Source organism: Siniperca chuatsi, linkage group LG20 (assembly GCF_020085105.1).
Source record: "Siniperca chuatsi isolate FFG_IHB_CAS linkage group LG20, ASM2008510v1, whole genome shotgun sequence".
NCBI classification, from domain to species: Eukaryota; Metazoa; Chordata; class Actinopteri; order Centrarchiformes; family Sinipercidae; genus Siniperca; species Siniperca chuatsi.
In genome coordinates this window covers 4,494,206-4,506,198 of record NC_058061.1, presented here as the reverse complement: position 1 = coordinate 4,506,198, position 11,993 = coordinate 4,494,206, and the positions used below count along the sequence as shown (strand labels likewise).

Sequence of the window (11,993 nt, the reverse complement as noted above, 5' to 3'; positions counted from 1 at the left end):
CTGGTCATTATCCGCATTAGCTGGAATTACACTGAACGTCTAGAAGGGATGTGGTGGAGGGTAAATCTAGCCAACTTCCACTCACTCTGCACAGCTAGTTTACTCATTTTTAAGCGTAAAGCAAAGAGTACGAACTTAAATAGGGTCTCATCATACGAGTAAGGATGGAATTCATATAATATAGTAGTTTAAGGGGGGAAATGATCTTACATGTGTTCTGAAAGACATACATATTTGTTGATATGGGTTTTTAGGTCATAATCTAGCCTTTATTTACCATCATACCAATAGTTTGTAGATGGTGCAGGTGACCCTTTGTCTGCAGCTCCGAGCATTTTGTGATAAATATGAAAATCAAAGCATTTTCAGTTATATAGATCTGTCACTATAGTGATACTAATCACCTTTACTTTGGTTTCTGAATCAAAATGTGTTTTAAGACAGTTCTGACATTCCCTCTTTATGCAGAGGAGTGTGGTGTTGTGGTGTGTGCCTGAGTAATGTCCATCTCTCTCAGAAAGGAAGACCATTATAGACTAACTGACCCAGATTAACATGCTGTAATCTGCAGATTAACGTATCAGGATCTGTGACCACTTGTGTTTATTTTGGCTGGAGTGGTTTACATGATGCCACTTATGCCAACAATGCTGCCACTCCAGCTGATGCTGTATGTATCAGCTGAGCAGATCAAATGCAAAAGATTATGCATTTAATTTAAGATATCAATCAAAAACTCAAATTTTATTTGTATGTCTGACAAATCCTGCAAAATTCAAACAAATGAGACTGAGCAACAGATTGTGTTGACATAGTTTATTTATATGCAACTATATTCTTAAATAAAGGAATTCCTTGGGCAACACTGACATTTTTGCAGCACTTTCCATCCAATACTTCCATTAAGAGGTCGAGGTACACTGAAAACAGTCAAGGCTGCAGACTCCTTCATTCACAGAAGCCCCAGCACTCCCAGGGTGGACGCACACAGTACGATTCAGTTGAATTTAGCACCAACTCAACTACTCCACTTACATTTTTAAAGATTGAATGAACAACCAACTTATTTTTAGCAAACTTCTAATCTTAAGAATTTGCCTGGAACTTTGGTACTAAATCAAAAAAAATTCTAAAGCATCCAAATGCATCCGACCCAACAGTCCCTCGTCAGTCCAAGCAGCTGGAAATCTGCAAGGCAACAGTCCCAGTAAGTTCCTCTGAAGCTCTACGTGGCCTCCTCTGCTTTAGGAGCTCCCCCTGCGCTGTCGTCCGAGCTCTGCTGTTTGACGTACTGCTGGAGCAGGGCGGACAGGTGGGCCGGGTGGCGCTGCAGCATGGAGGCTGTGCAGGAGGTCAGCATCGTCAGCCCGCTGACCAGTTCACCCTGGACAACAGTGACTGACGGCAGTTTAGAGTAACTCGACACCCCCTGTGCACTCAGCAACGTGTTGTCTATACAGGCTCCTGTTGAGAGATGAGCTGCAGGTAAATGACTCGATCACAATCTGTTAAATGTGTTTTTCAGTGAAGTTAATGAATAACAAACAAGAGTCCAGGTGTCCGGCATGTTGGATTTATCCTACTTTTGAAATTAAATCGTTTTTTTATCTTACTGTAATAGACTGAAACAAATAGTAAATTAACTGATTGACTGAAATATAATGACTTTAAAATATATATTTTATTAATTATTGAAGACCAAGTTAGCTTACCAAACATCTGCTGACTGCAGCTTCTCAAAAATGAGAATTTGCGGTCATTCTACAATAAATTCTGTATCTTTGGGATTTTCTGACTGTTTAACAACATAAATTTGGTCTATAGTGATTTGAGATGTCTATATGTAGATATATTATTTTTGACATTTTATGTGCTTGATTTTATACACAAAAAATAATAATAATTAGTTGATTAAGCAATGATGAAAATACAAGATACTTGCATCCCAGCTTTTAGGAGTTAATGTATTTATCTCTCAATCACAGTTACAATGAATGTGTGTGTCCAGGCAAACAAGTCGCAATTTTTTTTTAATAACAATGGTAGCACAGGTGTGGAATTAATTTTACCAGTTTACTAATTTGTGTACCTGGGTCACAGTGGGATTATTGCATTATATTATAAAACAAATTCCAACAAGAAAATAATCAGTTCTTCAAGTTGCGGTTACTCTCAAAAGCCTTTTTAGTTCTATCACTTAAAATGATCGCAAACACACCCTTAGGGTATGAAACAAAGTTATTAATAAATTGTCTTAGGCTGAAAATGCCAGATCAGGATCAACATGTTTCTTGACCCACAGTCAACATCTACCATTTTTTGTGTAAATCAATTTATAAAGTTCCTGAGGCATCGTATCGTGCATGTGCAACCTTTGTCTGTAGCAAACACCATAAAATGATCATTCTGCATTACAAAGTTCCTCCTTGCAAGCAGACACAGAAGATAAACGTACCTAGGAGTGTCATCTGTGGGCTGGCCCTCAGAGTTGCGAGCATCTCCTTCGCCTTTGGTTCTTTACTAACCAACAGAACTGTCGGGCCGATGAACAGAGGCGCCATGTTGCAGTACGCACTGTGTTCAAGGAACGACCGCATCACCTGAAAAAGAGCGTGATTAAAGATTAGAAATTACATAGAAAACTAAGATTACAGGGGCTCAGAGTTGTGTAGCATGTTGTGTGTTTTGAGTGACGGAAACAGGGCACATTTCAGTCCCATTCTTATCGACTTTGATTGGTTATTTTACTAATATGCCGTAGCTGTAGAGATGATGCATTGTTTCACAGCCTGGAATTAATTTGTGGAGATAGAATTGGTAAGACTAAAGCAGGGGTTTGCCAAAATATTATATAAAATATTTAATACTAAATCTTGTGTAATATCCCATGATAAACAAAGCAAAACAATAACTAGTAACCAGCAACATCTTAAATGTTACGGTCCTTTCCGTCTGCAGAGGTTGTGTGATCCTTAGTAGGTAAAGTCATGTGGTCCAGTCCATCTGTTGGAAAGAAATGTTACACATGCTATATTTTATGGTTTTAAAATGCCAATAAAAAATGGACGACTGGTCCACGAACCAGTCGCCAGTCTGGGACCTTTGTTGCATGTCGTTCCTCATCTATCTCTCCCCCCTAATATCCCGTCACCTCTCTACTGTCTGCTATCTAATAAAATCATTAAATAAAGTAACCTCACCTGCGCAAGCTACTGTACAAGACATGAGCATTACCTGGTTGGGGAAGAACTTGACAGTGATGCCATGTTTATAAAGTCTGTGCTTGAGAATCATCATGTCTTCAGCGTTGCTGGCGTTGTTCTGGACCACAGCGACCATCTTATAGTCCTGGAACACGTTCTTCAAATCCCTCTTCATGACCAACATCAAAGCGGTATCCTGATTGAATAAAAGAGAAGAGCTTGCACAATGGGTGTAATGTTTTGGTGTCCACAAACTTTTGGCCCTGCATGCAATGCGAGCTCTGGAAATTCATCTACTTACTAACAATGTTATATATCGGCTCTTGGCCCTTCATGTCATGATTGCAGAGAAATTATAAAATCATGTCAGAGAAAGGATGAGAAGGGGAGGGATGTTACCTCCTGGACTTTTTTGGTTTGGGATGGATAGGCGCCTGGAGGAACAACCCGTGTGGGAGGAATGTACTGTGTAACAGCCATGAGCTTCTGTTTGAGGATATGCATCGGTCTCCTGTGGCGAGTCACAGCCTTGGAGCCGTGCCGAACACTCTGTGTCAGGGGAAGCCATCCTGAAAGGCACAAAGTTTGTTAAACACTTGCTAACGTCCAACGTACTGTGAAAGAAAAGTCTGAGGCTGCTGTGCTAACACTGGCTAACTAAACACGTCTACCTATCTGATAAGCTGTTTCACTGAAGCATAGCTAATACTGGCAGCGTTAGCCAGTTCTATAAATACAGGCAACAAAGTACTAACTCGCTACAGACACATAGCTAATTCTAGAAATGCAGTTTTGACTCTATATTACCCTGTTTCGGTAGTAATTTTATACACAAGGTCGCCGCCATCTTTAACAGGAAAACATGATTCAGGAAGTGACGATAGCGCAAATGCTGCATTCACTGCCATGTCGACAAAAGATAATCAAACCTGATAATTGTGAAAATCAATCCTAAGCGAGTTTCATATTGTTATATTCGCCAACAATTGAATTCAGAAACAAAAATCAATAGATTGCTAATTTGTGAATAGCTAAATCGGTTGTATCTGTGTTAATGTCAGATTTTTGTTTGTGGCGTTGCGACCATTTTACCACCGGTTTGTTGACACTTGTGTAACGTTAGCTCTTTTCGCCAAATGGGAGATATTATAGATGTCAGCCAGAGAAAATTAATTTATATTTTTTTTAATCGGGAGATAATACATCAACGGATACAACTAACTAGCTAGGTGGCTGACGTTAAGGGGGACTCGTTTGCTCGTGATAATAGATATGACTTGAACGCAGCATAACGCATCGATGTGTAGTTTTAATCATCGATGTCATCGCTTTTCAGATTTTGTGTTTAAATCACATCTGCTGTATACACACTCCTAAATGTATTCTTAACCAAACCGTAATTGTGGAAATGTGATTTTAAAATTGCCTAAACCGTTGTTATACTTAACAGTTACTGGTCCAGTTACAAAACATTTCGCACGTTTGCGTAATATTTTACGTAATGGAAGATGCGCGGTTACGTCAGCGTCAGTTTGACAAACATGAGGCGCATACTCAGTAGGAATTTACTGAGGCATATCGGTATATTTGGTAGAAATACTCCGTCTCACGCCTCTTTGACAGTGGGACGACAACAAAGCGTTTTTGCACTGAATTTGTACCGGAAATCAACGAGTGACAGTACAAGCATGGACCTGAGTGACATGAGGAAGAAATACAAAGGAGATAAGGAGGTGAGTGGCATTCAAAAGACTTGAGTTACCTGTGTCAAGGTGAAATACATTGAGTCATATAACTTAATCCACTGTCCAGTCTGTGTAACTGTAAGGTTATGATGATATAAGCCCAATGCTAGGTGTACAACGTGTACTGTTTTTTTAATCTAACCTGGTTATCTTGAAAACAGTATGTGACACAGCTGGAGAAAGCAGGTATCTGTATTTTCATGCTCCCCAGATGTTTCAGACCTTGACTTTGACTTCTGGCCTGTGCAGCCTATTAAAAATTTTTAAAAAAAGCTAAAACAGACACCCTAGATAAGTAATTCAAAGACACTGACACTGGTGGTCTCCCACATCCTCTGTAATTCAGAAGAGTCATGTAAGGCCAGCATGAAGTTTTTGTAAGAGTGTTGGTGTCTGTTTCTCAGTGCATTCATATATAATTTTTTTTTTTTTCCACAGTGCTTTGAGGAGAGTCAGCTTGTATCTCTGGACCCAATCAAACAATTTGGAAACTGGTTTGATCAAGCCACAAAGTGCCCTGAAATCGGAGAGGCAAATGCTATGTGCATTGCCACTGCCACCAAGTAGGTAACGCCACCTCTTGAAATGAAAGTGCTGATTTATTTTCAGTTTTTCACAGTCTAATGTCGACCTCATTTGTGTCTGTACAGAGATGGACGTCCATCCGCTCGTATGGTCCTCCTGAAGGGTTACAGCAACGAAGGTTTCCGTTTCTTTACAAACTACGAGAGCCGAAAGGGTTCTGAGCTGGTGAGTCTCTCTTTCTGTCTCTGACTCGCTGAGGCTCTTTGTGACCTTATGTGACCTTTAAACCCACTAAAAAAGTGACTGTCAACCCATTTTTTTAAAGCTGATACTGCTGATTTATATTCCCTTCATAATGACACATTGGTGTAGCTGCTTTGTATCTGTGATTTACAGTTGTCACTGAATTAATAAAATAATAATAAAACTTTATTTATAGAGCACTTATCAAAACAAAGTACAAAGTGCTTCACAAGAGAAATAAAATACCACAGTGAAAGATGAAATATAAAGAAATAAAATACACAAAAGCAATAAAATAAACAATAAAATAAACAGACAGTTCAGGTAAGATCAGGATCTGCTTTCAGATAAAAATGTGTTTTGAGACGAGACTTAAACGAAGACACTGACTCAGACAGCCTGATGTCTTCGGGCAGGTTGTTCCAGATCCTCGGGGCCTTGATAGCAAAAGCTCTGTCCCCCTTAGTTTCCATCCTGGACTCAGGAACAGACATGAGACCCCTGCCCGAAGATCTCACGTGAAGGTTCATAAGGGATTACAAGGTCTAAGATATAGTCTGGGGCCATGAAGAGCCTTAAAAGTAATCAACAAGATCTTAAAATCAATCCTAAAACCAACAGGGAGCCGATGTAAAGAGGCTGAAACAGGCGTGATGTGGTCGCACCTCTTGGTCCTGGTTTACAGCCGAGCAGCTGAGTTCTGTACAGTCTGCATACTGATTGAAGTCTCAACAACCATGACGGTATGCCAAACACAGCAGGGCTGAAACCATTAGTCGAATAATTGATTTAAGTCATTTTATCCAAGAAAAATGCCACATATTCTGAGATTTCAGCTTCTCAGATGTGAGGATTTGCTGCTTTTCTCTGTTTTTATAATTTAATATTTTGGAGGTTTGGACTGTTGGTTGGAACAAACAAGCAATGTGAACTCGTCACCTTGAGCTCAGGGAAAATGTGACGGACTTTTTTCACTATTTTCTGATTAATGATTAATTAATGATGAAAAGTAATCAGCAGATTCAGCAGTTGCAGTTGCACACAGGAGTCACTGAACAATATAAAAAAAAATTTAATTAATAAAAACAAAAAGTATATTCGGTTAAATTAAATTGTTCTCGTGGCTCTTGTGCTCTAAAGTTTCCTTTTTATTCTGTCCGTTTTGTGCATTTGGATCGCCTGAGCGACATGGCCAGTCTCGTAACTGTGTTGATAGTTCTGCTCTCAGCTATCGTTGGTTTCTGCACTAAAAAAGTTTTATTTTTGTCATTTTTGTATGGAAAGATATCCTTGCCAACATACTGTATGCATGGTTTAAAAAGTGTTTCATGATACCTCAAAGTAACCCAATATGCATAAAATACTGACAGAAAATATTTTGGTCAGATTTTATATTAAAGTCTGACTAAGTCTGCTAGACGAGTCACAACCAGGCTAATATCTTTTCTTCGATGAACTCATCTGGCCATGCTAAGGTGAAAAGTGGTGCAATTAGAAAAATGGGGTACCAGTTTTAACAGGGACCTGCTGGCAGGATTTAGTATCTCAAAGTGAATCTACTCAATATTTCTACTGTTTTTGTCTTCATTCGAAAACATTTTAAAATAATGAATTTCGATATGAATTTCTTAAAGATGCTGGAAGTTATGGACCTTTTTTCTAGTTTGGAGTGGAGCTGAAATTATTACTCCTTTAATCGATTAGTCGATCAAGGAAAGAATAGAATAGAAAGTGAATCAGCAACTTTTTAGATCATCAAGGAAAAATGGAAAAATTCACTACATCCAGCTTCTCAAATGTCAATATTTGCACGTCTTCTGAGATAATAAACTGAATATCTTTGGGTTTTAGACTGTTAGTCAGACAAAACAAGGTACTTGAATATGTCAGCTTGTGCTCTGGAAACTTGCGATGGACATTTTTCACTATTTTCTCACATTTTATGGATTAATCGATTAATCAAGAACATAATTAGAAGAAAAATAGTTCCACCCCTAGTTTGGATAGTCTACATAGACTGGTTGTTATTTGATCTAACAATGTCCCCTATTTGAACTTGTCTTGTTGATCAGTATTACTTATGTTTTTTATTGCCCATCCATTTTATCTATTGTCAGGTTTCCATTTTATTCTTTGGATGTCATTTTACATTTTAATTATTGACAATGTTATTGCCTCGTGTGTTTGTGTTTCGTCTCCTTTACTGATTAGTTGTTGCAGCTCAAGTATAAAGGGTTTGTTGTTGAGTTCACTGCCTTCTTTTGTAGGATTTAGTATTTTACTTATTGGTGTCAGCCCGTCTAATCTGTTTGTCCATAGGAGAGCAATCCTCATGCATGTCTGGTCTTCTACTGGGAACCTCTTAACAGACAGGTCAGCATCTTTCACGTGCTCATCAAATTCTGTCTTATCGATAATATTTCAATAGCTTTTCACACAATAAATGTTTTTTAATTTTGCTTTTGATATGCAGATTCGCATTGAGGGCACTGTGGAGCGAATCCCCTTCCAGAGCTCCAGTGACTACTTCCACTCCCGACCAAAGAGCAGCCAGATCGGGGCTGTCGTGAGCCGACAAAGCACTCCGGTTCCTAACAGAGATGTAAGGACCAAAACTATACTGTGTTACGTAGGTAATAAGTAAATGTTAAAGGCTCGATTTTCACTGAGTCTTTTCTTTTAGTATCTCAGGCAGAAAAATGCAGAACTGGAGGAGAAGTACAAGGACACAGAGGTGCCTATGCCAGACTACTGGTAAGCGTTACTTTTAAAAATCTTAAAATTATGGGAAAGGTGAAGAAACTTTGTTATATTTATCTTGCAAGACTTCATAAGTCATTTTAAAAGCATTTTGGGAAATATCAGAATCAGAAATACGTTATTGATCCCCGAGGGGAAACTCTTTTGTTACAGCTGCTCACTATCACGTCAGTGCACACAGGAATAGAAGTACTAAGCAAATCAAAATATAATACACTATAATACAGGTCAGATAAATTAAGTACAAAGTGGATAGTGGAAGTATAAAAGCTAAAATAAGTGTAAGTACCAAAGTGGATTTAGAGGTTGATAAGTATGTACGGTGTAATAAAATGTAATAATATAAGTAATAAGTAATAGTGAAAATACACTTGTTCACTTTCTTGTAAAGAGTTAGATGAGAAGATCAATACCACTCTCATATCTGTTAAAGGTGGGGTATGCGATTCTGGAGAAATCCAAAACCGTGACAATTACAATGCTATAGAGCGAACGGCGACACAGCAAGTGATTAACTACCATTAGCTAGGTTGTGGGTTAGCAAACTGTCGCTACAGTTGCTGCTGCGAAGCTAACAGTCAGAGAGGATGAGACGGTTTCCCAGAGCCAGCACAGCAGCTCCAGACAGCGATACTCACAACTCTCCTGCTGCTATAGCTAACATCACAACAGCAGCATATCTTGGCAAACTAGAAAGTCAGCTGAATGTCCGAGGGCAAGTCACTTAATGTTACCTGACACAGAAATCATGGCTGAAATAGTGCTGTGTGGCTCGGTCCGAGCCACTTTGTTTGTTTCCCATTCACAGAGCCAGGGCTGCGTTCAAACACTGGAGTGCTTTTCAGCGCTCACACTGAACGGACAGCTAGCGGAATTTGCCAAAAAGACATGTATTGGATTAGAATCGCATACCCCACCTTTTAATTATAAGGCTACAGCCAGCAGCCGGTTAGCTTAGCTTAGCATAAAGACTGGAAACAGGGGGAAACAGCTAGCCTAACAAACGAGATATACAGTATATGGCATTATATTTGTATTATATTTGAGGACAAAATAATAATAGATTTTGTTTGCTTAAATAACAATTCTTTTCAGGAATATCATTTTTCTACAAAATATAATTTCCATTGCAGAGTCTGGAATGAGGCACAAATATAAGTCCATAGCTTCAGAGGTGCGGGTAGCCAGATGTTGTTGCCGTTGGACAGAGCCAGACTAGCTGTTTCCAGGCTTTACGTTATCCAGCAGCTGACTCCAGCTACATATTCTCTCTACAGATGTGAGAGTGGTGTCACTCTTCTCATCTGCCTCTAAGCAAGAAAGCAAATAAGTTGCTTTTCTTAATATTCTAGCTGTCCTTTTGTTAACAGGGGCGGCTACATCGTCAAGCCTTACCTGATCGAGTTCTGGCAGGGTCAGACCAACAGACTTCACGACCGCATCGTCTTCACCAAGCCGAAGGACGGAGAGTCTGAGCTGGGAGAGTTTCAGCACGCTGCAGAGGGAGGCTGGGTGTACCAGCGGCTGTCCCCATGAGAAGTACCTCAACAAACTGTCATATGCAAGGAAGGAAATTTCATCTAGGATTTTATCTCATCATTGATTAAAAAAAAATCACCAACTTTACCTCACTTAAAGTAACTGCTCGCATGTACGTACTGATGGAAACCATTTGATTAAATAGGTGCTACTGTGTGTAGGATTCATCAACAAGCCAAACGTCATTGTGTTGTCTTCGAGCCATGAAAGGTTCTTAATGTCAGAACACGTTGTCACACAGTGTTTTCAGTGGTAGCCATGGACAACAGAGGTGTGACGGGTGTGCACTGCGCTGAACAGCTTTACATTTTCCATGCATAATGAAATGAGAAGACGCTGTGTCGGTCAGAAAGTATACTGACCGACACGGGAGAGCGAACTCCACCTGGTCTTGTCAAATAATGATTGACAGTAAAGCTGGTTATTCAACAGTGTTGTTGTTGTTAACCTTTAGGAAGTGGAAACTGTGTGTGTACCGATGACTGTCCACTTCTCATCAGTGCTAAGTAGCAGAGTTGCAATTGTTCTCCATTGATGCAACTTTATGTGGTCCATTTTCAATGTTGAAATAATTGGTAACACTTGATTTTACAGGTTTGTAATTTCCTGATAAGAAGAACTACAATATGTCATTTTGCACAAATTACAGGGAAAATAGAGACAGTTGGTCGAGTTCAGTCGGTTGTGTTGAGTTTATCCATTTAAACCCAAATAAATAGTCAGTGGTCACTTTATTAGGTACGCCTGTACAATCCAAAGCAATCCAACACAGCTATTCTGCCATAAAGTCTATTTTTATGATGCTTATAATGTTCAGTTTTTGTTGACGCTGTCATAGAGGTGTAATTCAGTTATATGTTTTAGCACTGACGTCATAGTTGGTGGTATTTCTAATATTTCTCCTTTTTTTGTTAAATTATATGTTTGACTGTAGACAAAAGTCACATTTTAGCACGTCCAGCTGAGCACTTACTAAAGATTCTCTAGGTTATGTCAGCAATTAGTTTGAATTAATGAATTGAAAGTGTATTGAACAACTGAACGCTGTCTCCATTTCCCTTATAATTAGTACTAGATTACATAATTAGTACTAGATTACATACCACGAACCTTCTTATGAATTTACAGTTGCATATCAGTATCTTTCCAGGAAATTATAGGGAACTATAGGACCCATAAAATACAGTGTAACTGAGTTATTCCTATGGCCCTTAAATTCATTATGGATTGATTTTAGCAGTCTTAAATCAAGACAGTAGGTCTAACTGCCTTTTAATAATGAGATTAAAAGAGCTGATTTGAATTGTGCCAACTATCGTGTGTATTATGTATGTACTGTATTATTTCTTGTATTATTTGTGAATGAGTTTGTTGTTTATTGTTTACTGATGGAAGAATAGGATATTGTTATTTTGACTTGAATTAACTTTGGAATAGAGCCAGTAATAAAGTTTAGTTTGTAACTGAGGACTAAGAGCATGTTTGGCCAGCAGGTGTCAGCAGCACAACACTTCACAACATCAAAGATCAACTAAACAGAGTAACTTATGGACTCGAAAGACAAAGTTTACTTAGGCACAGCGGTGGAATGTAACTAAGTACACTTACTCAAGTACTGTACTTAAGTACAAATTTGAGGTACTTGTACTTTTCATGCCACTTTCTACTTCACTACATTTATTTGACATCTTTAGTTACTTTACAAATTAAGATTTCTGCATACAAAACATATGAAGAGCTTATAAAATCTGATGTTTTGTTATAAATTAAACAACCCAACAGTTGATACAAGTACAGCTGAAACGACGAGTCAATTAATCGATTAGTTGATTGACAGATGATTAATTGGCATTTTTCATGTAAAAACATTTCATGGTTCCAGCTTCTCAAATGTGAAGATTTGCTGCTTTTCTTTAAATTATTTTAATAATTTCAGCTTATTTTTAATAATGTTGAGGTTTGGACTGTTTGGTTGGAC

At 38.6% G+C, this 11,993-nt stretch overlaps 2 protein-coding genes across 2 annotated transcripts; one reads left to right on the top strand and one right to left on the bottom strand.

Annotated features, from left to right (window-relative positions):
- Window positions 1-801: 801 nt before the first annotated feature.
- mrpl10 (mitochondrial ribosomal protein L10) lies at window positions 802-4,134 on the bottom strand. Its single transcript, XM_044178890.1, has 5 exons — window positions 4,011-4,134; window positions 3,603-3,772; window positions 3,235-3,399; window positions 2,456-2,600; window positions 802-1,464 (listed from the first exon to the last, which is right to left on the bottom strand). The coding sequence occupies exons 1-5, from the start codon at window positions 4,099-4,101 to the stop codon at window positions 1,226-1,228; spliced, it is 810 nt and encodes a 269-aa protein (XP_044034825.1). The 5' UTR covers window positions 4,102-4,134; the 3' UTR covers window positions 802-1,225.
- Window positions 4,135-4,696: 562 nt separating this feature from the next.
- Window positions 4,697-11,483, top strand: pnpo (pyridoxamine 5'-phosphate oxidase). Its single transcript, XM_044178889.1, has 7 exons — window positions 4,697-4,936; window positions 5,387-5,511; window positions 5,599-5,698; window positions 8,036-8,089; window positions 8,190-8,318; window positions 8,400-8,470; window positions 9,847-11,483. The coding sequence occupies exons 1-7, from the start codon at window positions 4,712-4,714 to the stop codon at window positions 10,010-10,012; spliced, it is 870 nt and encodes a 289-aa protein (XP_044034824.1). The 5' UTR covers window positions 4,697-4,711; the 3' UTR covers window positions 10,013-11,483.
- The last annotated feature ends 510 nt before the right edge of the window (window positions 11,484-11,993 follow it).

What these genes read in the sequence shown, in the direction of transcription:
- mrpl10 (XM_044178890.1), bottom strand. Translation starts at nt 4,101, where the DNA reads ATGCAGCATTTGCGCTATCGTCACTTCCTGAATCATGTTTTCCTGTTA. An exon ending in AAACCAAAAAAGTCCAGGAG is followed by an intron (nt 3,400 to 3,602) that starts GTAACATCCCTC and finishes TTATTCAATCAG; the next exon opens with GATACCGCTTTGATGTTGGT. An exon ending in TCAAGTTCTTCCCCAACCAG is followed by an intron (nt 2,601 to 3,234) that starts GTAATGCTCATG and finishes GCTCTTTTTCAG; the next exon opens with GTGATGCGGTCGTTCCTTGA.
- pnpo (XM_044178889.1), top strand. Translation starts at nt 4,712, where the DNA reads ATGCGCGGTTACGTCAGCGTCAGTTTGACAAACATGAGGCGCATACTC. An exon ending in AATACAAAGGAGATAAGGAG is followed by an intron (nt 4,937 to 5,386) that starts GTGAGTGGCATT and finishes TTTTTTCCACAG; the next exon opens with TGCTTTGAGGAGAGTCAGCT. An exon ending in GCCGAAAGGGTTCTGAGCTG is followed by an intron (nt 5,699 to 8,035) that starts GTGAGTCTCTCT and finishes GTTTGTCCATAG; the next exon opens with GAGAGCAATCCTCATGCATG.